The 27,825-nt window shown below is 51.8% G+C and overlaps 1 protein-coding gene and 1 non-coding gene across 4 annotated transcripts in view; both read right to left on the reverse strand.

Moving 5' to 3' along the window:
- Positions 1–2,477: 2,477 nt before the first annotated feature.
- Positions 2,478–27,825, reverse strand: part of Abcc8 (ATP binding cassette subfamily C member 8) — a 78,599-nt gene continuing 53,251 nt past the window's right edge. The window contains exons 17-39 of one of the 3 annotated variants that reach the window (XM_031386701.1): positions 25,505–25,537; positions 23,176–23,214; positions 22,180–22,278; positions 21,063–21,147; positions 20,323–20,403; positions 18,606–18,743; positions 17,148–17,273; positions 16,174–16,273; positions 15,217–15,458; positions 14,948–15,114; positions 13,820–13,889; positions 13,434–13,591; positions 11,004–11,096; positions 7,482–7,584; positions 6,686–6,799; positions 6,249–6,369; positions 6,013–6,143; positions 5,130–5,208; positions 4,844–4,952; positions 4,475–4,578; positions 3,724–3,857; positions 3,380–3,442; positions 2,478–2,710 (exon numbers count right to left, since the gene is read on the reverse strand). In XM_031386701.1, the coding sequence (XP_031242561.1) occupies positions 2,573–2,710; positions 3,380–3,442; positions 3,724–3,857; positions 4,475–4,578; positions 4,844–4,952; positions 5,130–5,208; positions 6,013–6,143; positions 6,249–6,369; positions 6,686–6,799; positions 7,482–7,584; positions 11,004–11,096; positions 13,434–13,591; positions 13,820–13,889; positions 14,948–15,114; positions 15,217–15,458; positions 16,174–16,273; positions 17,148–17,273; positions 18,606–18,743; positions 20,323–20,403; positions 21,063–21,147; positions 22,180–22,278; positions 23,176–23,214; positions 25,505–25,537 (2,527 nt within the window). In that variant the 3' untranslated portion in view covers positions 2,478–2,572. The remainder of the gene's footprint in view (positions 2,711–3,379; positions 3,443–3,723; positions 3,858–4,474; positions 4,579–4,843; positions 4,953–5,129; positions 5,209–6,012; positions 6,144–6,248; positions 6,370–6,685; positions 6,800–7,481; positions 7,585–11,003; positions 11,097–13,433; positions 13,592–13,819; positions 13,890–14,947; positions 15,115–15,216; positions 15,459–16,173; positions 16,274–17,147; positions 17,274–18,605; positions 18,744–20,322; positions 20,404–21,062; positions 21,148–22,179; positions 22,279–23,175; positions 23,215–25,504; positions 25,538–27,825) is intronic. The other 2 variants (XM_031386702.1, XM_031386703.1) reach the window with 2 other exon arrangements.
- Trnaa-agc lies at positions 24,714–24,786 on the reverse strand. The gene has a single exon. It is a non-coding gene; the product is annotated as a tRNA-Ala (tRNA).

The following is a 27,825-nucleotide window of genomic DNA, read 5'->3' on the forward strand; positions in this document are numbered from 1 at the left end:
GTGGGGTAAAGGAGGAATGACTGTTAGGTTTGTGTGGCCCACGCACAGAGTGGAGCAGAGACAGGCTTTGATTGACATATGCAAGAGTCTGTTCTGATGATAGTAGCCAGAGATGGCCCATCTGGAGGAGGGACCTGAGTCTGAATGGGTGGACCATTAATTAGATCACCGTGGAGGCATTTGGGCCAGGATGACCCCAGGCATTCTTAGAAGTCTTCCTTGTGCTTCCTCTGCTGCTTCCTTGGGGTGTAGAGTCTTACCCTTGGAGCTTCCCCCACCCCCGTGTCTGCTTCTGGAAACCCACAGTGGAAGGAAATGCTGGGCCTACATAGGCATCTTCAGGGTGAGAGGCCAGGGTCTGCCCTTTAGTCTGGCCTTAGCTACTCCCTGATTCAGCGGAGAGAAGGCTGGGTGTCTTGCCCAAAGGGCTCAACCTCTGTGGTGATTTGAATAGGTTTGGTCTCCATAGACTTACGTGTTTGAATGCTTGGCCCATGGGGAGTGGCATTATTAGGAAGTGTGACCCTGTTGGGATAGATGTGGCCTTGTTGGAGGAAGGGTTTCACTGTGGGGTGGGCTTTGAGGTCTCCTCCTATGCTTGAGCTTCACCTGGTGTGGAAGAGACCCTCCTGGCTGCCCGAAGGAAGGAAGTCTCCCCTGGTTGCCTTCACATCAAGATGTAGAACTCTCAGCTCCTCCAGCACCATGCTTGCCTTTCCTGCCATGATTAGAATGGACTGCACCTCGGAACCCGTAAGCCAACCCCAATTAAACGTTGTCCTTTATAAGAGTTGCCTTGGTCATGGTGTCTCTTCACAGCAATGAACCCCTAACCTGACAGCCTAATACCCTGTTTGATTTCCCGCTGGCTCATAGCCATCTCCCCAAACACTGTACTGTCCTTTCCCAAGAGGCCTGTCCCACACTCACTGCCCTAGCATTAAGGGTCTATGATACCCCGCTGCTGCTCTTATCTCCCCTGTATCCCTATGTGAGGCACTTGACACTCACTTCCACCCCTTCACTCTTGCGGCGGGATCCCTGCCTTTCTCCCCACCCCTTTGTCTCTCTGATTATCTAATTTCTTCCCTCCTACACCGGACACGAATCTTGCCTTTCCCGGGCAGCCTGCCAGATCTCACTGAGCTCTCTGTTGAGTTGCTCTGGCTCCTGGCACCTCAAGACGGATGGTCTGTGCTGGGCTCCCTCAGTGACTGGTGAACTTTCCTTACGTTATGGAGCTCCGACCCTCTTGCAGCCCTGGGAGATGAAGACCTAAGACTCCTACAACCCCAGGGTCTCATAAGCCAGAACTGCAGGCACTATGCAAATTATAACCAAATACCATGCAAATGAGCAGCTGCCATCCCTTGGCTGAGGAGAGGGCTACGCGCCTGTCCCCTGATGCAAATGGGATTGGAACGAGCTGTTGTTTTGGTATCCTGGTGTCTGATCCTTGGCATCTTCGAGCTACCACCTGGTTGACTTGTACAGGGACTGCTCAGAGACCGCCCTCCTCCCACTTGTGAATGCTTGTGAGATGGGGGGAGGGAGGCAGAGGTAGTGGCATGGGATCCTGGCCTAGGCAGCAGAGTTTCCCTGATTGGGTGGAAGTGGGCACGTGATCCGATGAGTCCACTGGGATTCAGTCGTAGGATTTTGCTGGAAGTATTGGAAAAGAACACCTCATTTTCCTTCTGGTCGTTCTGGGACAGGATGTAAGCTAAAGAAAGCTACTTACTATCGGCCATTTGTCACTGGACAGAGAGAGAAGGAAGCAGGACTCAGACCACCTGATGTCAGAAACCTGGAGTCACTGGTGTTTGAAGTAGCATTCCTCCAGGTCCCTTTGGCCTGTCACATGCCACAGTGAATTCAAATGCTTGCTCAAGCCATGTCGTGTGCCTGTTACTGGGAACCCGTGCCAGACCCCACGGTTATAACTCAGGTGAGCCCGAACAGTCCCAGCTGGACGGAGACTGCTCCCTTATCCGATGGGTCTGTTCCTGAGTCTTTACCCTTGCTGCAGACTGAATTCCATCCCCACACTCACAGGTTGCAGCCTCTAGTTCCATGTCCTTGGGGCTGGGGCCCATGGGAGGTTATTAAGATTCATCGATGTTGTGGGCGGTGGCTAATCCAATATGACTAGTGACTTAGAGGAAAAACACTGAGGGATGAGGGAAGGGAGGGGAGATTGAGAGGTTGTGAGGGCACGGTGGAAAGCGAAGGAGAGAGGCCTCAGGAGAAACCAAAGCTGCCAACCAACACCTTGATCTTTACTCCAGCCTCCAGGATAGGGAGAGATAAATTTTTGCTGTGAAAAGCTACTCAGCCTGTGGTGTTTTGTTATGGTGATGGGAACTGCCTGACATAGACCAGGAACATGCATTTTTTGTTTTTGTTTTTGTTTTTTTTTTCAAGTTGCCTGCACCCATGGGGCACCGCTGCCCCTTCCACAGAGCCCGGGCCTCCAGTAGCAAAGAATTAACTTCTTTATTTAGAAGCGATTTACAGTAACAAATCCTAGGCAAGCAAATGAGGTGTGGGGTGGCACTTTGGCGCTGGCAGGTCACTTGTCCGCACGGACAAAGGAGGCGAAGACACTGTCCTTTTGGCTGAGAAGCTTCTCCGGCTTGTCAAACTCCAGGATGGCACCCCTCTTCAGGACCATCACAAGGTCTGCACTCAGGATGGTGTGAACTCGGTGCTGCGTGGGCAGGAGGGGCTGGTTAGTGTGGTGGGCGGGACAGCCGAGGACTGCCGTCCTCCTCCAGCCTGGAGGAGATTCATGGCCACCATGCCTTTTCTTCCTCCTCTTTCCCAGGCCTCCTTTTTTCATGTAGCCTTGACAGACCTGAAGCTAAGTAGCCAAGGATGACCCTGAACCTCTGCTCTCCTGTCTTCTATTTTTCTGGGGGCTAGGATTCCGGTGTCACCAGCACATCCGTTACTGCAGTGCTGGGGATTGAAGCCTCGTTCCTTCTACACAGGCCAACTGTGTCCTCTGGGGTGGCGGCTCCAGCCTGGGGTGGCTGTGATTCAAGCCCTCTGCCCTCTCTTTTCTATCAAGCCTCTCCCCTCACCTCCAGACATCAAAACGTAGAGACTCCTTCCACAGGCTCCTTAGCCTAGACCACAGGACTTTAGGGAAGGGTGTATCTTGGAATCCAGAGAATAGGGGAAAGGCCTGAGGCAAGTAAAGGTGTAAATCTCTAGACACCTCAAAATCCTGCTCTGCCCCCCTCCAGCTCTCTAGACTCCTGTCCTGGACACTCTAGAATCTTTTCCCGACTACAGGAATCAGTCCACTGGCTACCATCCCAGAATAAGCTTTCCCTCCTGGTGACCCCTACAAAGGACATCAATGGCCCCTTACTGCAATGGTGACCACTGTGCGGTCTGCAAAGGCTGTCATCACCACCTTCTGGAGGATGTTTTCCTGTCAGGTAGAAGTAGCAGCTGGTGGCTTGTCTGCTCTGTGGACGGGGTCTGGGATGGTTCTGGGGACGTGGGGCCCAGGTGGCCCGACTCCCATCCACACCCACTCCTAGCTCAATGCCCGTCTTCTCTCTGGTTCTAGTCCCAGAGGACTGACTAGGTGCCCGATACTTGGAGGCAGGACCTGCCTTTGCCACGCAGCCCTAGAGGTGAAGGTCGGTTTGAGGCTTGAGATCCCTCTGTGCCAACTACTGCTCCCTAACATGCCACCCCTGGACCAACCGTAGCCATGTCGATGGAGGCAGTTGCTTCGTCCATGATGAAGATGCTGGTCTTCCTCACGAAGGCCCGAGCCAGGCAGAACAGTTGCCTCTGGCCCTGGCTAAAATTCTCTCCTCCTTCCGTGATGATGGCATCTGGAAGCAGACATGGACAGGCAGGACTGAGTAAATCCTGCCTCTGAGTAGAGTAGCCCATGGAAGGGGATGTATGTACAGTGTACACGCATGTGGCTGTGTTGGTGTGTGTGTAGGGATGACGTGTCTGATACAACAGGGCTTCCATTCATATGGATACAAGGCACACTGGTCATCCTGGTGCTGCGGCCCTGGGCAGTCCTGGTAGAAGCCGTGGCCAGAGGATGAACCGGCGATGTCAAAGCCTGTCTAGACTCTCAGTGCCTACACCATGATTCTGACTGACCCTGGACTGGGGAAGAGCCTTCCCAATGGGCGTGATCTGTACCAATGTCCACTGTGACCCTTGTCCACAGGGCAGGCAGGGCTCAAGATACACTGTGGTGTGGGGGACTTTCAATCTGTCTCCTAGGGAGCCTGAATGCCCCCCTGTGCTAGACTCTGAGCTGGGTGTGTTGTGTGACTCTAGGCAAATTGTTTGACCTCTGAACCCCTGTATGGTAAAAGGTGGGACTGCACGGTCCCTAAATCCAAGCTAGACTTGGGGATCCAAGCTCAGGGCTCATGCTAGCCATGGGTGTGATGTTTCCAAACCCATCTATGCAAGGAGCGGTCACCCAGGCCTCCTGGCAGCGCCTTCACCACCAGCTTCAGCTGGGCGATCTCCAGAGCCTCCCACAGCGTACTGTCTGAGCATTTCTTCTCTGGGTCCAGGTTGAATCTGGGGAGAATCACAGAGAGCCCTCAGGGAGCAGGGTTCACCTTCACCCCCAAAGCAGTGCCGGAAAACCTGGTGCTGGGAGGGGCCTCCTGAGGAGGGAAGCGAGGGGAGTGTTTGGAAGAGTGGGGTGGGGGTCCCAGGAGTGCCTGCTTAAGCCTAATGAGGAAGACTGTGAAGGAGACCTTCCCCTGAAGACTCTGCTCCCTATTTTGTGCAGAGAGCAAAGCTGGCCTGGGGCTGGGGCGGGAGGGGTGTAGGGTCTCACCTGATGGTGCCGCTGAAGAGGACAGGGTCCTGGAGGATGATGGACAGGCGTGAGCGGAGCGTGTGCAGTGGCAGCTTGGCGATGTCAATGCCGTCAATGATGATGCGCCCTGTGTAGGGATGATGTCATAGGTCAAGGGCCACCAGGTGGGGGTGGTGCTGGGAATGGGCTCAGTCTGGGATGCAGATCCCAGTGAGGATATAGAAAGGAGGCTGGGTTTCCTGGGTCTTGCCTGGTAGCTGCGGGCACACACGTGTACGTGTGTGACAGCTAACACACAAATCACCTTCGAACATGTCCACCATTCGGAAAAAGGCGAGCGAGAAGGAGGACTTCCCACTGCCTGTGCGGCCGCAGATCCCAATCTGGAAGCAGAGAAGCAGGTGCATTGCTATGGCCCTGGGGTGTGCTCAGGCGCGGGGGTCACAGTGCCTCCTCTAGCCTTGGTTTCCTGACCAGCTTCTCTTTGGCCAGGCTGGACCCGGGGTTGAGCTTGTTTCCTGTGGTAAGTTCACAGAGGGCTCTCTTGGCCACCCCAGAGTAGAGTACAAGCAGAGGTGGCTAGCGGCACAGGCCTTGGTATAGGTCTGCAGGGAAGATCCACATCCTGTTTGGTAACTGTCAGGAAGTGAGGGCCCCCGTGTGCCTGTGTGCATGTGTATGGTAGGACACTGTGGGACAGTGAGTGCGCTGTGTGGGCATGCGTTTGAGTGGGGCCACACCAGATCCCACTGCTTCCCAGTTCTTGAGCCCCAAGAGAAATTTACTTAAAGGACTGACACAGAGACTTAAATAGTGATGCTGAAAGACCGGGGTGAAGAGACAGGCAGTGGCAGATATTCCCCAAGGCTGGACAGAGCAAGATAACACCACCAACAGGGACAGAGAGACAAAGGCAGAGAAAGGGGGATGTGTTAGAGATGGGCTGAATGAGGGATGTGGGGACCCAGAGCACTGGACAGCGGCAGTGTCACTCTCTGCTTGAGACCTCTGCTCTGAAGGTCAAGAGGAGAGCCAGGGACCCCTTGCAGGGAAAGGGCCTGGCAAAGCTCTCTAAACCAAGGAAGTCCTAGATGAAGGTCTCTGCGGTAGGTGGGGCCCAAGGGTAGGGAGAGGGAGGGCCACAGCCGGCTGTTGCCCACCTGATGGGCTCCCCCACCCCAGCTGACCTTCTGTCCTGGGGAGATGAGGGCATTGACGTGCTTCAGCACGGGCTTCAGGGAGCTGTCATAGCGCACACTCAGGTTTTGAATTTGGATCTTCCCTTGGTCTGGCCAGTTCTTGGGGATCAATGACGGTGCTGAGGGCCAGGCTAGAGGTCAGCCACCAGGCACAGGCCACCCCTAGCATCCAGAAAGGTCACCCGCCCCCTCCTCCAACAGGCATATCCCCTGCAGGTTCTCACCCAGGAGCCCCTCATAGCTCTCTGCCTCAGTTTTCAGGAGTGTGTGGATACGCTTGACAGCCCCCAGCTGGATCTCCATGTCTGCCAGGTTCCTCACCATCCAGTTGAGGTAGTTGGAGACCTGCGGGGGGAGGGGGCCAGCCAGTCACAACTGCTTAGCTGTGCCCGTTTTCCCCTTAGATTTCAGGTTGGCTCTCCTAACTCTGGGGTGGACTAGGTGACCCTGTGAGCCTTTGCTGCCCACCCACTGCCTGTAGACAGTGGCAACCTGGAGCTATGAGAGGGTTACAGTGGCTCCTTTTCCATCACCTGTTTGCTATCCATCCAGCCAAGCCTAGGTGGGGGTACACCATCTCTCCCACATCTCATTGAGGAAACTGTCCCAGATGCCCAAGAGCAGCATCCGAGTCCTTCCTGCCCCACCTGCCGCCACTCACCATCAAGGCATAGGTGAGGCCCAGGCCCACCAGGCCAGCAGAGAGCTCCCTGTGCAGGGAGTTGGAGATGGAGGTTGCGGCTGCGATGAGTACCACGCACGCTCCAATGTACTCCTGAGGAAGGACAGCAGCTGGCCCGGGTTGTTGTGGGTCAGAGCCACAGGCACCTCATCCTGTCTCAGCCAGCCTGATCCCCAGCCCACACCCAGCAGCTGCCATAAAAAAGGTTGGCAGAAGCTGAAGCCTAGGAGCTCATGTCCCTCCAAGGTTATGCACCCTACTCTCCAAGGAAGGGTGTGCCTCACCAGCCGGCCCCATGAGTTTTCGTGTGTGTATATCGCATGGCCCACTGCTGGCATATATTGCCAGCCTTCTCCTCCTTATTAAGACAGGATCTATAGCCAAGGTGGACCTTGAACTTTGCATCCTTCTGCTGCTATGCCCAGAGTGTGGGGATTACAGACATGATGTGGGAATTGAACCCAGGGCTTTGGGCATACGAGGCAAGGGCTCTCTCAGCTGAGCTACACTCCTCGTCCCGACCTCCATCGTTCTTAATGTTTCCATCCTGCACACTCCCACTCTTCCTGTTCCTGGAACACCCCTGGGATATATGGGGTGAAGATGCAGGTTAGATATGGAAAGACTACCAGGGCTGGAGAACAGGGCGGCTCTGGATCCCCATCATCAGCTCTCCCCTCTTGGGTCCTGCATCTGTGTTTGCCCCAAGTTCCAACTCTACACTTCTAACAGGGCCCCCCCCCGCCCTGGGACCCGCAGTGGGGGTGACACTTGCCATGCGGACTTCCAGCCACCTGTTGGCTGCTGTGAGGAAGAGGGAGGCAATGTTATTGGAGTCCGTGTACTCCAGGAGCTTCTGCTGGAACCGGGCCTCATACCTGGAGGATGAGCAGGAGATGGGAAGAAGAGGGTGGGACCTATGGAGAGGGCTTACGGAGACCTCACTTACAGCGGGTTCTCAGCAGCTCCCAAACAGGCCAGCTCTAAGACTGACCACAAATATGGTCCCTGCCTCTGTCCACCTCTCTCCTGCTTCTAGACCACTGGGGTACATCACATCCCTAACAGCTTGTCTGGTTTTCTTTCAGGTCAGCTTATCTTTCTTTCTACACCAGCGTGTCCCCCTTGGAGAATATCGATGGCATCTTGTATTCCTTCCTCAGTAGGGACTAGTTATGGTCAGTGTTATCTCCTGCCACCCATTATGCGGCAGCCTCCTTAGCCCTTTCGGTCATGGTATCATCCCCCACCCCCAAACACTTGCATTCTTCCCATCACCTGGCAGCTTTCTCCTTTGATCTTTACAAATCTGCTCCCTTCTCAGCCTCCAGGCCTGACCTTAACTGCACCTCCTCAGAAATGCCTTCCCTGCCCGCCCCTTTCCCTCCAGTGGCCACCCCTTCTGTCTGTAATGCTCTCTCTGTAGCCTGTTAGCCGCTGAGAATCTGCTCAAACGTTCACCTCTCTAGCCATTTACGGCCCACCTCGCTACAGACAGGCATGTGTGAGCCTAGCATCTGCCTGGCTCTCAGAGCCTGACACCATCATGAAAACCTTAGTGGAAGAAACACGCTGATTCGCCTAGCTTGGTCCTCTCCAGCAGGTAGGACTTGGCTGGACAAGGATCTCTGGGCTTTCTGTCCCACCCCCAGGCCCTTGTCCCATTTTTCCTGCACCACTGTACACAGATCTGCCTCCTCTGAGGTCTGGGCTTCTCTTTCAGACTCTGCTGGCAGCAGTCAGGCCCTGAGGTGGAAGTGCTTGCTTAATGATGAACAAAGGGACCAAAGAAAAGCCATCTTGACACTAAATGAGGGGGGTGGGGGAGACCAAATCTGGGGACTCATAAGGACCCCATGCTGTGTTGGGCATATGCTTCTTACCTCTGAAACTGTTTGTTTTGCTTGAATCATTTCTGGGCAGAGGACACGCATTCGGGGATGCTAAAGAGCTCCTCCAAGGTGTGGTGAGGGAGTGTGCGCTGCACAGACAAGTGGTGGATGTGTGTGGGTGGGTGACAGGTCTGAGGTGAGTGTGAATCTTGGCATGAGAAGGGCTCGAGCACCTGCATGCTGACATGTGTGTGTGCGCGAGCACGCATGTGCACACATGCATGCGTGAACGCATTCGTGCCTGAGACAAGATGAGAAGGAGCATATGGGGGTCTGAGGGCCTGTGTGCATGATGTCAAAGTAGAGGCAGTTGACATGTGCCTGAGGACTGGGAGAGAGTTCCACAGCAGTGCAAACCCAGACCGGCATCCAAGCACCATGAACATGTCAGGATCAAGGTGGTTTCCTCAAGGGCACAATGGGGACATTGATGTCAGCATGGCCCAAGGGCCTGTGAGCCACACCGAGCCTAGTGCAAGGCACTATGGTAACTGCTGCTTCTGTCCACCCTCATGCCTTCAATACACTTCCACTGGAGCATTGTTCACAGACTTGCCTCCTCTGAGGGTGGGGTGGGGGTGGGGTGGGGAGGTGCGGGTAGCCAGGCTGAGCTTCGCAGCCACTTTCCCCAGACTTGGCTCCAAGAAATGCGTGCTTATTGGATGATAATACTGAAAATCGGCCTTGACCCCATTGCCTAGTACAGAGCAGCTGGGCTTAAGCTCACACCTATGTCACGTGGCTGTTGCGAGGGTGACTGCTAATAACTCATATGCAACATTTAGCCCTTGGCACTCCACCAGTGTGAAATCAATAAGGCTAGTTAACTCCCACCAGGCTAGACTCTGGGGCTAAAGCCAGCAGACTAGGCACATGAAGCAGTGAGGAAAAGTCTTCAAATTTATGAATCCTTCAGCATGATTGGGAGGTATGTGTGTGGGGGTGGTGGTGAGGTAGCAGGTCCTTGGCTGGCCACGGGCTTGATCCGAGTCCTGGCTTTGCTCTGAGGTTAAGAGACTGAGCTGGAATCTGCTCAGAAGCTTAGCCCACTTGCAAAAGGCAGTCTGCAATGCCAGGCCTAGCCCAAGGGCTCTGGACACCACCTTTAAAACTTAGTGCAGAGGCTGCGCCCAAAGCTGAAGCAACCCAGGGCAGCTGGGAGTAGAGCCCTGTGTTGGGTTTCAGGGCTTCTGTGAGGAGAGGTTCAGGCTTGTGAGGGGTAGGGGTTATCCAGGAAATGTAGCCTGGGCTAGGGCACAATTCTGTTCTGGTTGCCTCAGATGACATCTGAGAGGTGAATTCCCACAGGCCCACTTGCCCCACGAGTGAGAATGGTCTGTGCCAAAGCCCAGGACACCTCTCCTAAGGCTGATCTGGGACTTAATGGTAGGGGAAGAGATGGAGGTCTTGGACACTACACTGACCCCCAAACCCTTGGGTTGCTCCTGACACAGGGCTTGGTGTCACATGGTGATTGTCATGCAGCTGTGCCATTCTAAAAATAACCTGTTGTCACTCTCTAGGTTAGCTTTGAGATGAGAACCCAATGGCGTGGGTCAGGGAGTCTCTGGTCTGGCTAGGAGGGGTCTGAGGCTCCAGGAGATCCAACCACTTCCTGGTTGTGAGAACAGGGGTCTTCTCTACTCCCCATTACCTGCAAATGCTCCCAGCTCGATACCTCCACTCAAGGAGGTGACATGGTGCCAGGGGCATTGAACTTTCATTCCTCAGGGTGAGAGAACTCTTGCTTTGAGTCACAGCTTCTTTAACTCTTCCTCTAAGAAGCCTTCCCAGACTGCTTCCCTTCTGTGCTCCCAAAGCCTTGTGCCCATGTCTAGTAAAGCAATAGTCATGTGGCCTTGGGGACTGATAATGCCTCTGGGGACATGTGACAGATCTTCAGTGCCCGGTACTGGTTCAGTACAGGAGGAGCTCAGTGGTTATTAGAGTGGGCTCAAATCTGGGCTCTGTGGGAGCATTTACCAGAGAGATTCTGTGACTGCTCAGTGCCTCAGTTTCCCTATCTGTGCAGTGAGAACAACTCATGCTCAGCACCTAGAGCCACAGTGCAGAAGGAATTGAAGTGGCACCCTATTTAGTGTTTGGTGACATCAACCTTGGAAGGCCTCAGGACTGGCTCCAGGTGTTAGAGCCTTTCCAGTGTGGGCAGATTTCTTGTCAGGTCCCACCTTACTTCTGAAACCCACAGCTTGTCTGCAAGGCTAGGATTTCACATCTGGGGTCCACATGGCCTGTCCTTGCTAATGGACCTTGCCTAGGCCTAAGGTGTGATTAAGACAGGTATGCTCTGGGCCTTCCTATGTAGGGTCCTTGAAGTCATACCTGTGAGCCTGAGGCTCACCACACTTATTCCACTCCCACCCTGGGGGACTCTGGGCTTGTACCTGAAGGCACGGATGGTAGTGAGGCCTTCCACAGTTTCAGCGAAGTGTGACAGCAGAGGGAGCTGAGTCGCGTCATCCAGCTGCTGCAGGTCCCTATATAAACAGAGTGGTTAGGGCAGCAGCTTGTCCTCGGTCTCAGCAGGGAGGCAGCTTCGGCCACCAGGTTGGGCAGCTTCATCTCTTTCAGCCTCCATTTCTCGCTTGCTGAGACCACACCACTGGGATGCTGCTGTTGCTGGGATGCCAAAGAGAAGGCTTATGCGGAATGCTTCAATAGAGATGGCGAACCATTCTGGGCAATGTCCACCTCCTCACAGCTGGCACTGAGAAAGGGGTGGTGTGTGTGTGTGTGTGTGTGTGTGTGTGTGTGCATGTGTGTGTGTGAGTGTGTGTGTTTATGTCCACTTCACAGGTTATAGGACAGTGGCCAAAGGAGCAGAAAGTCCAAATTTGATGTTCTCAGTTCCTTGTTGCCTAAGAACCACAGCGGGCCTCAGGGCATCCTAGGCCAGGATCCTGGGTGGGGAGAGGAGGCTATAGGTTTCCATGGCAACGAGGGGCCTCTTGCTCCCCACAGCCACATATCATATGCCAGGTAGGCCAGCTGGAAAGCAAGGAGCAGTGTCCCCAGACACTGTTGCAAGAGCCAGATATCAGAGGAGTGGGGTGAACATGCCCTCCTTGGCAGAGAGGTGGAGTTTGCAGGACAGCCTGTACTGTGGTGTGTATAGCACCGTATGTTTGAAAAGACACCGCCATTCTGCTGATGCCAATGCAGTGTTCCCCCTGGGTGCGTGGAGATTCTGGGCCATTCAAACACAAAGCCACTTATATCAACGTTGAGTCTCATGGGCAGGTGATTAGGATATAACAAACATTTAAACGTACTGATCACTGTTGCTAAGCAGTGTTTTGTTTCTCATCAACTGTATGCACTCGGGAAAGGCACTTAACTTTTATGACCATGACCTGAAGTATGATACTAGTATATTTTGTATCACAAATATACTACCCATACTTACATGGCCAAAGCTTGGGTTTCATATTGTTAAATATGGCCTGATAATTTATGTCATAGATCAAAATAGAACACATATACACAGACACGTATACGTCTGTGCAAACGTGCTCATGATAGGCAAGTGCTCTACCCGAGCTATAAGTCACTCCTAGTCTTGGTTCTACCTTGCTGCTTTCAAAATGCTAATTATGAATCAGGATACTGTTTAATGATGGTTGTAATTGGCAGTTTGAGTAATCGTGGCCTAGAGGGTCATTTAAGTTTTCATTCTAATTTTTTGAGTCAATGAGTTTAACAGAATCACTCTTAGGAAGAACTCTCTAGAGAATATATTAGAATACTTTGAGCAGGAAACGGGTGCCTGTGTATGTGTGCGCATGTGAGTGTGTGTCAGAGTGTGTGTGTGTGTGTGAGTGTTAGTGTGTGTCAGTGTGTGTGATTGTGTAAGCGTGTGTATGTGTGTCAGTGTGTATGTGACCATGTGTGTGTGAGTGTCAGTGTGTGTGTGTGAGAGTGTGTATATGTGTGTGAGTGTCAGTGTGTGTGATTGTGTGGGCGTGTGTATGTGTGTCAGTGTGTATGTAACCATGTGTGTGTGAGTGTCAGTGTGTGTGTGTGAGAGTGTGTATATGTGTGTGTCAGTGTGTGTGATTGTGTAAGCGTGTATATGTGTGTCAGTGTGTATGTAACCATGTGTGTGTGAGTGTCAGTGTGTGTGTGTGAGAGTGTGTATATGTGTGTGAGTGTCAGTGTGTGTGATTGTGTGGGCGTGTGTATGTGTGTCAGTGTGTATGTGAGCATGTGTGTGTGAGTGTCAGTGTGTGTGTGAGCGTGTATGTATGTGTGAGCGTGTGTACATGTGTGTGTGTGATTGTGGGGTGAGTCTCAATCTCACAAGGGCAAATATGATCCACGAGAATGTCTGCAGGAGCCTCAGTGCAGTTGAGGTTTCCAGTCACTCTCTGCACTCCTGTGGGCTTGGAAGCAAGCGAATCCATCACACCTCTCCTGTTATATGCCATCTGTCCCTCCCCCGGCCCCATTAGAGACCAGGCTGATTCCTAAGTCAGTTTGGCTCCTGTGATCATACAGTCTTCATGGGAAGCATTTGGGACAAATGAACGGAGGGCACAATACTGTTCCCCCGCCCTAGCAATCCTGCTCCTGACCCATCTCCCAAGGAAGCAATGGAAGTGTGAACTGTAGAGCACATGCCGGCCCAGGAGACGTTAAGATGGGCATTTCCTCCATTTCTGTTGGTTATTTCTATTTTCAATTTTTGAGATGCATGACTCTATCACTTTTATAATGATGACTCTGACAAGCGTACCAAACCACCATTGCAAAGGACCTCTTATCCCTGCTCCCACCCCGCCCCCCACCCGCCAGATGAGAAACACTGCTGTCACCTGGACGCCACTCGGAAGTACTTCTGGATGAAGTAGCACACCACAGCTAGGGGTAAGAGGGCCACGAGGAACACAGGTGTGACGTAGGAGATGACAGTCAAGGCAGAGACACAGAGTAGGGTGGATCGGCTCAGACACTCCAGCGTGGATGGGATGTGCTGGGGGTGGGTGGGAGAGACAGTGTGTGGAATCTCAGGGGAAGCCCCAGACCCCTGAGAACAGTTGGGCACCCCACTCAGGGACACTGGGCTCCTCACACAGAACACTTGGTCTCCCCGCTCAGGGACACTGGGCTCATCACACAGGGCCTTGAACATGTATGTGGAAGCCAGCATCTAAGGGGAAAAACTTCCGGCGCTCCAGGGGAAGCATGACATAGTCAGTACCTGGTCAATGGTGTTACAGTCAGATGAAAATCTGTTCAGGATGCTCCCCAGGGGCGTGGTCTCAAAGAACCTAAGAGGCAAGCAGAACCATTATTTATTGACTGATTTACTCTTTGTCTATGGAACGAGGGCAGCTATTTGCTTGATTTAAATATTTCTAGAACCACCTGTGGGTCTGGCTCCCTAGGAGCAGTTGCTTTCCTGGGTCTGCAAATATCTGGCCGGTGTCCTTGAGAATTCCTATAGCTACTCAAAAAGGTGTTGGCTTCCGTTTAGCCTTCCTGACTCAGGCTCACTGTGACCACTGATACCTTCCTTGGCTTGACTCTCTTGGCAACTGTTCCCTTGGGACACAAAGCCCTCTCCCAGGAGAGCTGTTCCCTGGGGACAGTCTGTCAACTGGATGGCCGTGAGAAGCTATGCTAGCTGTCAGCACTCTGGCTGTGACCTGGAGTTGGCCCAACCTAGCCAGAGAACTTCTGAACCTCAGACTAGAGGAAAACAGAGGGTAAGTTAACGAGGCCGCCATGTCCCCCAGTCGCAGAGACAATGAAGCCGGTGAGTGAAAGAGTATCCAGGCAGAGGGGTAGCTATGAGGTAGGGTTACAGAGGTCGGGAAGCCATGAAGCTGGGTAACCAGCATGCCTCTGTGGTTCCAAATCAGTCTGACCAGCCAGTCGGGCATGATGTTAAAGCGTCTCGACACCTGGCACTTTTAGGGCTCTGTTCCATCTCATTAGGGTGATTCAAACAGTTAATCCCACCCCTAGCATCAGAGAATGCGGTCTGCACTGGGGGTGGTGGTGGAGGGGGACAGGAGGCAGATAGATTATACCACCTAAGGAAGGGAATTAACCTTTGTCAGAAGCTCGTAGATGCTCATGTTGAAGGCTGATGTGACCATCCGATGAGCTAACCATGTAAAATGCTCACAGAGGTCTGCTGAGTAAATGCCAGTTCTCCCTGCTACTTGCATAAGGACACTTACACACACACACACACACACACACACAGACACGAGTCACCCCCACAAGCCTGTGACAGAGGTCATCTGTGCTCATTTTATAGATGGAGGATTTAAGACTCAGAACATAGTGACCTGCCCTGTTGTGGTCAGATCTGGGGTACCTCATGGGGGCCAGGATGATGCGGTTGAGCAGGCTGCGGTGCAGCCTCTTGGCCACCTTCAGTCCTGTCCACTCCACGGTGACCGAGGTGACAAGGCACAGCGCAATACCCAGGCTGCAGAGCACAGTGAACACCATGGCATAGACAGACTGGTCCAGGGCACATTCCTAAGCAGGAAGAAAACAAGGATGCTCTGTGGCTATGTGTGGGCTCTGCCCTCCCTCCTCCCTCCACCAGCCTTGTTATGGTCTGGCTGCAGGTAGGTGTACCTGGCTGAGGGAACAGTTCCTGGCGGCAGGGCTCAGGACCAGGGCACTGTCTGTCCACTTGGCCAGCCAGTAATCAATGGCCACCAAGACCATGTGCTTGAGCAGCTGAGAGAAGACAAGCAGGGACAGGAGCAGGATGCCAGCGGAGGACAAATACTTAGTGCAGGCTCGCCATGGGATCTTGGCTCGCTGGTGCAGCACCGAGGACAAGTTGTCATCTTCCTCACTCTCGGCCGCCTCCTCTGCAGGTCGCAAGAACCCACCCTGTAGCTTCACAGATCACAACCCTCTGAAGGTGAACCAGGGGGCATCTTGTTCCCACTTACAGATGGGAAAACATATATAGAGAAAGAAGATGCTTAATCAAACCACAACTATGCAACCATGTCCAGAACCCCCAGGGCTTCAGTTTCTCTCTGTGTGATGGCTAATACTGTCAACTAGAATCACCTATAAAGCAAGCCTCTGGCCGGGCAGTGGTGGCACATGCCTTTAATCCCAGCACTTGGGAGGCAGAGGCAGGTGGATTTCTGAGTTCAAGGTCAGCCTGGTCTACAGAGTGAGTTCCTGGACACCCAGGGCTACACAGAGAAACCCTGTCTCGAAACCCCTCTCCCCCTCCCCCACCCCACAAAGCAAGCCTCTGGGCAAACAGAGAGAGGTTATCTACAATAGGTTACTTGAGGTGGGCAGACCTGCCCACTGTGGGCGGTGCCATTCCATAAGCTGGGATCCTAAACTGAATAAGAAGGAGAAGGTAAGTTGTACATTCATGGTCCTCTGCTTCCTGAGGACACAGTGTGACTGTCAGTCTCACTCCAGCTACATGCTTCCCAGCCATGATTAGACCATACCCCTAGACCTGCAAGTCCAAACAGACCTTTCCTCAGGCAGCTTCTTGTTGGTAGTTTGACATGGCCTTGAGGAAAGCAACTGGCATATCATCGGTGGTCATACCTTCCTCCTCATCCTCATCCAGCAGAAGGCCATCTCTTGAGGACATGGCACGGGGCAGGCCCTGAGATGGCTCTGGGGCTTTTCTCTCCATGACTGTCTCCTGAAAGACAGATGGAGCCTGGCTAATGTCTTGTTCCCACAGTGCGCTTGTGGGAAAGTAGAGGTTAGGAGCGACTACCCTGGTGACAACTGGCTTACAGGTTGTTTTCCACCTTAGGGAGGGCACCCCTGGACACATGCTCATCTTACCAGAATTAACTTCTCTTTGCAAACTAACAGCACCCCAGTATCTCAGAGGAGTATACTCCTGCTGTGTGTGGGAAGAAGCCTAGCCCCGAACGTCCCATCCCCCCCCCCCGCCTCAGTCTCCCCAGTGCTGGGATTACAGGTGTGCTTGGCCACACCCGTGTCTCCCCTGTTCTTGGGCTCTGACATTTAGGCAACTCAGGTGGATGCATGACCACAGACTGACTGATCCTCACATTCTGCCATCCTAGCTGTAGTCAGGATGAGCATGTGACTAGACTGAGCAGTGAGAAGCTCTCTCTGCCTGCAGAAAGGAATCCCAGGGCTGCTGAGACAGCACTGCGGCCTGAGAATGGGGCTGATTTGAGAGCAGTGGAGCAAAGCGACAGAGTGAAACAGAGTCCTGGTGGCAATCTGGCAACAAATGAAGCCACTGCTCTTCTGGGACATTTTGGTTTCATGAACCAACGATTCTTTATCTTGACCCTTTCCTTTGTTTACCTTGCTTGAGCTGATTTTCTGGAGCCTTTCGACCAGGGGTGTCTGAGTGCACCTGAGTCTGTCCTGGGTCCCTGCACAGGGGCCACCTTTGCCCTTTGCCTCTGGACCACTCTACCCTGCAGTTTGGAGACTTCCTGGGGGTGGTGGTGGGGGCAGGCAGGCCCATGAGTTCAGATTCTGCTAGAACTTTCTATCCAGGGGCAGCTGTGTGTCCCCTATGTTCTCACCTTCTCCAGCTCTTGGTCTTGCCGGTTCATGAGGGTCTTCCAATGCTCAAAGAGCTGGCACTCAGACCTCTGGAAGTCCTTGAGTGTCCCCTCCCTCTGAATGGTGCCATCCTTCATAGCAATGATCTGCCAGGGCAGCCAGGAAACAGGTTTGGCTCCCTTAGAGGAGTCTGAGACAGGAGTGTAGCATCTTTTACGATCTATCAATAGCTACCTTAATCCACTGCCTGTGCAGTCTGGCAACCCACTCTCGCCATAACACCATCCTCAGTGGGTGTCTTTGCAGAGATAATGAGTGTCCCTTGGCCAGCATGGCAGGTTACCCACAGAACCCCATCAACATCAGTGTTCATATGTTGAACAAGCCAATTGTATGCTATCCTGAGCTATACCTGAGAGTAGAGTCTGTTAGTTAGTGGCAACACAATTGTTAATCCAAGCGGGTGTGGCTGTGCCCTTTTGGAATGCAGCAAACTCTGTATTTGAAGCACCCAATGACTCCATCATACAGAGCTGCCATGAACTGGCATCCACCCCATCCTGGGGTCCTGTACACAGGTACCTCAAGGAACCAGGTACCTCCATGTCTGCCTTACTGGACTCAGGGTTATTCTGAATTACAACCACCTTGCTTTCTGAAGCCGCTTTACCTGTTTAATAGTGTTCAGAACTTTTCTTCTTTTGGTCCATTTCATAGTGGAGGAGGTTCACATTCCACATGGAAGATTTATTTTGAGAGAAATTACTTAACAGGCCTATTTGGCTCAGCCTTACAGATCAGAGAGGGTCTCAGATTATGGCTGCTGTCCAGGGACATTTTGGTTTAGGAGTAGGCAGGTGTAGCTTTCCAAAGGCTCATTGTCTTTATCTTAGCATTAAGTGACTCCCAATGAGATGGAGAGAAGTATGTCTCTACCTATTGAAGAAGAGGGTTGGGGGGCTGCTAGTCAGCATGGGGTTCACAATGCCCTGTTCTGTGGGAGTGCTGTTGTCTGTGGGACTACTGCTACTGTTTCAGCATCCTCCATATGACGGAGGCTCTAACCCACTCATCCCTAAAGGCCAAAGGCCAAGGGAGTCAGCTCTCCCATCTAAACAGATCATGCACAGCCAGGGGAAGCAGGCGGGACCAGGCCTTCTAGACAATAAGAACTGAGTGCCTAATTTTCCTCAGACTGTCTGGTGCTCGTCTAGCATACACCAGAAGGGAACCAAGGCAGGCTGGGAATGTCTGAAGGCCTGAGTGACACCAAGACTCTGGACTATAAGCATTTCTGGGGCTGCACAAAACCACTCAGGGCTGGCGTCTTGGCGTCTTGTGCAGTGGCCATCAGCCATTGCTTCTCGGTCATATGACTGATTCTTTTGAAGATCTCACACATATACACACGCACACACACACACACACACACACACATACATGCACAGCTCCATAGTCTGTCCTCTGTGGCCCCTCACCCAGTCTGCATGAGGCAGGTACTGTAGCTTGTGGGTCACCAAGACCACTGTCCTCTTGTCATCCCGGAGCAGCTCGAGGATGCCGGCCTGCATCAGGTGGTCGCTCAGATGGACATCCAGAGCTGAGAAAGGGTCATCCTGAGAAAGATGAGGTAGATGCAGGCTTGTAGAAAATGGCAGAGGTAAGCTGAACTCCCTAGAGTTCTAACAAAGCCAATCTAGGTATTGACGAAGGTTGGCTACAAGGCCTTGGACCACCCGCCTAACCTCTCTGGGGCTTAAATGTCTCAGTTATTTTAACAGACCTTATCAATTCCCTTCCTGTCTCCTGAGCCATAGATGGCTACCGATCTCCTTTGAAGCCTGAAATCCTCAGTACAGTTTCCCAGTCCCTCTTCAGTCTTCTTTCCTAGACCCACTTCTCACCCAACCTTCCCTAGCTCCCTCCACTCCAGGTTGCCAATGAGCCCACCCTTCTAGCCTTTGCTGGAGCTGTTCCCTCCATGTGGCATGCTGTTCTGCCTTCTGCATAGTGACTACTTCCCACCCACCACTCACCCAGGCACGAGTCCTTCTGTGTCATTCCCTGACTAGCTCCTAACTTTCCCATCCTCTCTGTCCAAGAGACAACCCTGTGCAAAGCCAGATCAGATCATCTGCACACTCCTGCCTGCAAGCCCGCACCCCCCCCCCCCGCAAGATCTCACGTCCTTAAGTTAATCAGCAATGGATGGAGGAAAGCAGCCATTGGACTTTTATCCAACAGAGTTGTTTATATATTAGGTGGGACCTTGGGTGAGCTAGAACTTCATAACTGCTGAGCATAGGCCAGGTCTAAGAATGTATAGGTGAAGTATCACTCTTGAAGAGTGCTGTGTGTGTTGAGTCAGGGGAGAGGATAAAGCTAGGCTCAGAGAGCTGATGTTCACTGTATCGAGCCTTTGTCCAAATGCCCCACTGTCCTTTTGTTTGATTGACTCTTCAGGCTCTCTTCCAGGAAGCCCTCCCTGAATTCTCCATCCATCATAGCTGTCTCATGGTCTGGGCCACACAGCTTAGTTTTGAACTAGCTATATTTCCTGCATGTGTATGTGAGTCTATCTCCCTAATCAAATGTCAAATCTTGGAGGTCAAGGGCTGGGTCTTAAGATTCCTTCAGTACCCACCAAGGCACCTAGCCCAGAGCTTGACATGAGGTAGGCAAGTTTTTATCCCATGCTCGATGGCTAGAGTGCTGTGTTAAAGGGTTCTGAGGACAACCTGAGTTCCCTGGAATGATAGAATTAATTGGCAGCGTCTAGCCTGAGCTCAAGTTGGGGAGTGGTGCCACACATTCCGTGTGTTTGCATTCTGATAGCTGGGCTGCATAGGTGTTGACAGCTGGGGCTGCTCTTTTGTCCTTCAGAGAGGTGGTCTCTAGCCACAGCTCACCTCCCCTTGTGTGTGCGATAACCCTTTCAAGGCTATTGAAAGGCTCAATGGGAATCCCACAGTAGATTATCAGCACCGTTCTCACCTGCCTCAGTTTCTCTCTAAGTAAGATAAAGGTATCTCTAGGAGGATTTGATCCTGGTTGAGGAGGCTGGATGATGATGATGATGGTGGTGATGATGATGGTGGTGGTGGTGATGTTAGGGAACCATGATGATGTTAGGGAACCAGGCAGGTAGGCAGTCAGGAGTGAGGGCCCCAGGGAAACTTCATCTGGGACACTCACCAAGAAGACAACATTGGTGTGCTGGTAGAGGGCTCGGGCTACACTGATTCGCTGACGTTGACCACCAGACAAGTTGATGCCCTGTCATCAAAAGAGAGGAAGAGATCATGCCTTCAGCCCTCAGGTTCTCACTATGCACTTGGGGCTCAATGAAGAAATGCAGTCATCCCCCAGCTAGGAGTGGCTGACCTCCCATCAGCCAGGATTCTGTGTAAATACTCCTCCAAACTAAAGTGTTCTTTCCTGGATGAAGGAAGGAGACTTGTAAGACTCAGGGAGCTAAGAAACCACATGGTATTCAGGAACTAAGGAAAACTCACAAGGCTGAGAAAGCTCCTGAAACTTACAAGATTCATAGGGCTCCTCCTTCCCTTATCAGCAGAAGCAATTGCCAAACTGCAGTGAGCTGTGCAGGTTGCTGCAGTGGACTTTGGGTGATGCAGCTGCCTTCGAACCACTCATACTCCTATAATTAACCCCAATAGACTCATGGGTTCACTAAGACAGACTTTGGGGGAACTGTCTTTTAGTCTGTTACTGCTGCCCTATCTGAGGTGAACAGAGATTTCTCTGTGTCTCCCCAGGAGAAGTCACACAACACAGGACAATGGTTGTCACAATTTCGTAACTACTTGAAGCTCTCCAGCCCTTTCCTTTGTCTCGTTCCATTATTCATGCTTCCTAAGGACCTCAGGGCACAGTGGAAACTTGGGCAGGGAGCGGGGGAGGCTGCCACTAACCCGTTCCCCAATCTGAGTCTGGTCTCCATGGGGCAGGATGTCTATGTCTGGCTGCAGGGAACAGGCTTCGATGACCATCTTGTACCTGGAGAGTAAGGACAGGGGGGGATCAGCTGATGGGCCTGGTCAGAGAGGGGCCTCAGTTCTCGCATGGTCATTAGCCTGTGAGTTGCTGGGCTCCGGTGAGTGATGGCTTTAATGCACTTCCTGCCTTGTGCAAGCAAACGCCATGAGAACAGGAAAGAGCTAAGGTCAGCGCTTACACAGCCTGGGGCAAGTTAAATATTTGAAGGATGAAATTGTATGGAGGCAAATAAGCTGAGTGAGGGATGGGAGCGGGCTTATGATCCCCGAGCCGTGGGAAATGCAGTCAGAGCTCATGCTGGGGCACCATCTGGGCAAACCACTGCTGAGTGTTTGGAGGTGGCAGTGATGATGGCTGATCAAATATTTGCCTAGCCTGCTCTTCTTATCGTCTTTTGGCCAGCTTTGTGGCTGAACAGGTGCCAGCCAGCATCCATGGAGAGTTCAGAGTTTCTTGGTAATACATGTCCTGAGGCAGCTTTGGATTTGACAACCATTTCAGCAATTTACTGGCTGGCCTTGGGTAAATTACTTATACTTTAAAACCTTGTTTTCCGCATCCATAAAATGGGCATAAGAGTGTTACTATGTCGGGTAAGAGCACACTTATGAAGAGCCGGGTACCCTACCCTTCTTAGGCAACTGCTAGGTGATCAGTGGGTGCTGGCTATGGGAGTCATTAGGGAACGTTATGAGGTGTATGTGCCTGTCCCTGTTCCTGTGCGGGTGTGTGCACTCATGCCCGCACGTGTGTGTGTGTGTGTGTGTGTGTGTGTGTGTGTGTGTGTGCGCGCGCGTGTGTGTGGTGGGGACTGGAGGTCATCATGGGGAACTGAAAGGGTTAACCATGCCTAACTCAGTTCCACTTCTGTCGTAGCTAGACCCGGCAGCAACACCCTCTCCCTCCTCTCGTACATGGGAAGGGGCTGCTGGAGCCCAGGGGCATTTGGATCCTTTCCAACTGGACTTCAGGATGCCCACGTGCCAAGGACCACACCCAGCCCTCCCCAGTCTCTCTCCTGGAGGCTGTTACCGTTGCTTATTGAAGGGACTCTCGAAGGTGATGTTCTCCTCCACCGTGGCATTTAGCAGCCATGGTTTCTGAGATGCGTAGGCCACGGGGCCTCTGCTCCTGGAACAGACTGCATGTGAGGGCCTTCCTGGGGCAACTGTCAGGCCAATCAGTGGTTTAGGTTGAGGCAAGAGGGTGGATGTACTGAGGTAGCCAGGGCACGTGACAGGAATCTATGGTGGGTATTGGGTAATGCAAGTCAACTTCTTTCTGATTGACTCCGGCCTCCAAAAGGATTTCTAGTTTCCTCCAACAACCACATTATGCTTCTGTAACCCCAGGGACACAGTCTGCATCCACCCACAGGGGTCTGGGGACAGCCAGATTTAGGACCCTCACTGTCGGACCACATGGGTATATGAGGAGACCCAGAACTTGGCTCATTTGAAAAGGAGAGTGGGAAAGGCCCACTGACATAGGCCTTTGGAGGAAAGTCTTCCAGGTCAGAGGAGACTCTAGAGAGCCTCTGCTGGCACAGCTGCATCTGGGCCTGATGCAGTGTTCTGAAGCTTCAGGGCCTAGAGGGCATCTTGGAAAGGCCAAGCCGCAGGTAGCTAGATATAAGACTTTCACCCTCCCAAGCCTCCGCACTGCCGACACGAGCCTTCTCCAGCCCCATCTCAACCCTGAGGCAGGGAGGAGAAGCCTCAACTGTCACCACATGAAGCAGTTCCTTAGCCCAGCTTCCTTACACCCTGGGCAGCTGCTGGACTCTACACACAGAAGGACATTTTTACAGACACAGAGCCACGGAAGTGACATTCAGTGTGTTGTAGTTTCCAAAGTCCCTCCTTCCCACTGCGCCCTTCCCCCCAGAAGCTGCTGAGGATGCACAAGCACAGTGTTCACAAGAGAGGGCAACTCCTAGGCCAGACAGGAGCCCATAGCACTTCCTGGGACCTGCGGCTGCTCCCAGGGCACAATGGCTCCACATGCTCGCTCGCTCAGCACAAGTACCTGGCATCCGAGTAGGCAGCTGCCTCCCGCTCTGGGTTGCTGTAGTGGAGGAAAGACAAAGGTCAGACTCCCCTGATGGGCTGAGATCTCCATGGAGATTTCTAGCTCGTTCCAACCAGCCGCCTCCTGCTTAAGTGAGCCCTGGTGTCCTGTCGACAGCCACACGTGAGATTCTAGATGTGGCGAGAGCCTGCTTCACTGCCTGGCCACGCGGGTGTGGGAAGAGACCCAGCACCGGGTTCATTTAAGAGGCAGAACAGGAGGGAAAGGCCTCATGGGGGGAAACTTCTAGGGTCAGAGGGGTAGGAGGCCTGCCCAGACTGCCCAGACTGCCCAGCCTCAGCCTTTAAACTGGGTTCGAATGAGCAAGCCACAGCCTCTGGCCAACAAGGTTGCACCCAACTGGGCAGGGTATTCTGACCACAGCCAGGTTGGGCTAGGCAGTTAACAGAACCTGTAGCACATGAGTGGCTACCTATAGTTGGGAAGATGAAAGAGAGGGCCTGAGATCAAACATGGCCACACACAACATACAGAAAAGTCTTAGATGCTGGGGGAACCAGTCAGGGAGACACTCGGGCACTGGACGGTGGCCAGCTCCGAAGAGCCCCACTGTCAAATGTTCTGTCACTTCATTATCTTTTGACACACAGAGACTTTCATGTGTCTAGGCTTTGGCTCAAGTTATACTGTCACTAAGGTTTGAGAGATTGGGACTGTCACCACACTGGGGACAAAGTGGTAGACAAGGCAGAAAGCAGCAGGAGGGAGGTGTCTCTGGGGCTGGAGGATGAGACTTCCATGGAGTGGTGATTTGCCGAGGAGCCACCTTGCCTGGCCTGGCCCTTCTGCCTCTAGGTTTCCCCTGCCTTCTCGGAAAGAGAAGGTTGTGCTATCTCTTTGTCAACAATTCATTTCTTTTAGAACTCTTAGACTTTCATTGAGCATATTTAACACACCTGAATTTACAGTGTAGCATGAGGGATGCTCATCTGTACTCCTTAGAGACCTTTGTTTTTTTCCCCTGGTATCCCTGGAGCCTCTCAATAAACATTTTTCTGATTATTTGTTTCCTACATTTTTTTTTCTTTTTAATTTAGAGGTGGGGATTCTCATGTTCCAGGATGGCTTTGAACTTCTGATCCCCGTGCATTTACCTCCTAAGTGCTGGGGTAACAGTTATGCATCAGCAGCCCTGGATCCTGACACTAATCTGGTGGTTTCCAGTTTATTCACAAGGTTACTCAGCCAGCAAGGCTACCAAGTTCCAGAACATGGTCACCCCCAAACAAACCTCATGTGACCAGTAGTCACTCTCCTCTCCTGTCTCTCTCCAGCCTCTGGCAACCACTCAGTTACTTTTTAACTCTAGTCAAAATGACAATTTTTTTTTGGTTTGGGGGTGTATGCAATCAGTAGGGTCTCATGTAGCCCAGGCTGGACTCCAATTCCCTGTGGAGATTGTCTTGAACTTCTGATTCTCTTGCCTCTATATCCTAAGCAATATGGTTAGAGGTGTGTAAAGATACACCTGGTTTAGGCAATGCTGGGAATTGAACCCTGGTCTCTGTGCATGCTAGGCAAGCACTCTACCAACTGAGCCACATTCCCAGCCCAGACAATTTGTTTTTCCTATAAGAGCCTGTTTTATTGACTTCAATGTCAATGTATGTATGTATGTATGTATGTATGTATGTATGTATGAATGTATGCATGCATGTATGTATATATTTGTTTTTTAATGTTTTATTTTTTTTAAAGATTTATTTATTTATTTTATGTACACTGTAGCTATCTTCAGAAACACCAGAAGAGGGCATCAGATCCCATTACAGATGGTTGTGAGCCACCATGTGGTTGCTGGGAATTGAACTCAGGACCTCTGGAAGAGCAGTCAGTGCTCTTAACCACTGAGCCATCTCTCCAGCCCCATATTTGTTTGTTTTTGAGACAGGCTCTTTTTATGTAGCCTTGCTGGCTGGCCTGGAACTCACTGTGTAGCCCCAGCTGGCCTGGAACTCACAGCAATCCCCCTATATCTGCCTTCTGAGCACTGGGATTAAAGGTACCTCTCACCGTGTTATTTTAATTCCACAGATGACTGATACCTGTGTATGTACTACGAACCTTGGGATGAGTAAAAGGCATTATCACATCTAAGGTTCTTTTATTCTCCTCTCTGCAAACCATATTTTGCCTTCATCAAAACTGCATGGTTTAGCCTCACGGCTCTGAGAACATGAAACAGCACAACCTTGGATTCGCACTCAGCACTCTCACTTGCAGGCCCCACCACGCCACTCATGCCAACCCTGTCCCGAGGTAATACCTGGGGTCTTCTCCCTCGCTGTCTGGAAGGCTGCTGGGTCAGACAGAAAGACAAACAGCAGTTATTCCCATTGCTGTCCATCACACTGGAGCTTCATGGAGAAGCAGTGCCTGCTCCTCCCCCCATGCCCATTTCCAGGGGCCTGGGTGGCTTCTTCGGTGTAGAATCAGCACCCCAGCACCCAACGGAGGACCCTCCAAACAGTGTTGGCTCAGCTGGTGCTCCTGGCATTGGCCGGGGCAGCAGAGAGGCTGGCTAGGCACCAAGGCGGTTTCCTACCCTGGACAGCCGAGCTCAGGGAGGGAACATGACTCCCCCAGTTACTGTCACTGCACACAGTGTCTCTCAATCTGTAGGGTCTGAGAGTGGGTCAGAAATAACTGGAACAACTGTCTCTACAAAGCAGGAAATGTCAGTGTGCACGATGAGCTACCTTCTGTTTTCTTGAATCCGTCAGTGCAGGGAGGTGAACCCTCTCACAGTAAGAGGTGCCTTTGGGAAGCAGGGATCTGAATCATGGGGCCAAGTTTCTCTGTGGTCTTTCTCCTGTGCCAGCTCAATACCTTTCAACCTTTCAGAAACATCTTCCCCCGATGAGATGTGCACTTGTGACATACACATGTGGGAAAACAGCCTTCTCCTATTCATGCAGGCTCTTAGGATTCTAATTACTAAATGAGAATTTTTTAAACAGGACCTCCTGTAGCTCAAATTGACCTCAATTTGTTCTGTAGCCAAAGATGACCCTGAACTCCTGATCTTTCTGCCTGCACCCACTGGGTACTGGGACTGTGGACCTCAGCCACTGCACCCAGTTATCTTATTTTAATAATGCTGAAGACAGCCACCATTTATTGAGCTTTTATAAGTACTGATAAGCACTGTAATAGAATGGTCTTTTAATTTTTTAGACTTATTTTGTTATTTATTTATTTTTATATGTAGTTATGAGACTTTGTGGAAGTCTGTTTACCATGTACATGTCTGTTAATCCCAGAGGTCAGAACAGGGTATGTATCCCTTGGAGCTGGAATTACACACATGAGCTCTGACAGATGTGAGCTATCTTGTGGGTGCTAGGAACTGAACCTGGATCCTCTGGAAGAGTATCCAGTGCACTTAACTTCTGGACCATCTTTCCAGGCACAGAATGATGACTTTCAATCTATAAAATAACCACTCGGAGGTTTCTTTTGATTTTTCAATTCCATTTTGCATATATATCAGGCTCCAAGGCTAAGTAACATGTTCAAAGTCACACACCCAACAAATGACAAAGGTCTGATAGGTACCCATCATGCTCTGGGGCAGGACCAAGTGAGGTCGTGAGGCATTTGTCATCACCAGTCCCTGGCTCTTTACTCTGGGGTTTTCAGTCCCTGCCCACTCTCCCAGCCCCTCCTAACCCAACTTCTCTAAGCACCAGATTACTGTGATCGACAAGTCTTCAGCAGGCCACTAACATGAGACAGAAGAAACCGGAGCCAACAAACTCCTGCCCTGTGGCCACAACCCAGGTGAGTTTCTCCAGAGTAGCAAAGGCTGTGTGGTCTGCGTCTCCAGGGCCTCCTGAGGACTCAGCACACCCTCCTTAAGCCCTGACTCAGCCCTGGCTCCGTTCATCTCCATCTCAGCTGCTCAATTAGCACTCCTAATGGACTGCCTTGCTCTCCATCAGTGCCTGTGCAAGCCTGGTGTGCCCTGTGGGATTTAAAGGCAGGAAGAACATCTTTTCCAGCCCCCACAGTGCTTAGCATGTGACAGATCTGTAATAAATGGAGCTTGCTAACAGGCGTATTAATCATCTGGGAAGAGGGAAGGAAGGGTGAGTTCTTGCTAGTGGCTATTGCCATGCACAGTGTCAAGGAGTTGGCACTCAGTCTGGTGCTACGACTGCATTCTGTCCCCACTTTACAGACGAACATACTGAGATTCAGGGTTGGAGAATAGGCTCTATTCGACAGAGTCAGAAAGAGAGGAAGAAGCTGGGATGCTAACCTGGGATCACTTCCTCTTTCTATTGTATCCCTAAACTTCTAGCAGGAGCCTTACTAAAGCTTTGTGTATATATTTTAAGCCAAAAAGTAAAGAATAGTATATTTGGCAAACACGTTCTCTCACTGACTGCTGGAGTATGTGTGTGTGTGTGTGTGTGTGTGTGTATGCACATCTGTGTATGCTTGTATGTACTTGTTCATGTGGGTAAGGCCAGAGGTCCACATCGAGTGACTTCCTCAGTTGCTCTCTACCTTGTTTCTTTGAGACAGGGACTCCCACAAACTGGAGTTCCCTGTCCGGAAGATTCTGGGAACCTACGTGTC

This window comes from Mastomys coucha, unplaced genomic scaffold, assembly GCF_008632895.1.
Source record: "Mastomys coucha isolate ucsf_1 unplaced genomic scaffold, UCSF_Mcou_1 pScaffold21, whole genome shotgun sequence".
In the NCBI taxonomy this organism is placed as follows: domain Eukaryota; kingdom Metazoa; phylum Chordata; class Mammalia; order Rodentia; family Muridae; genus Mastomys; species Mastomys coucha.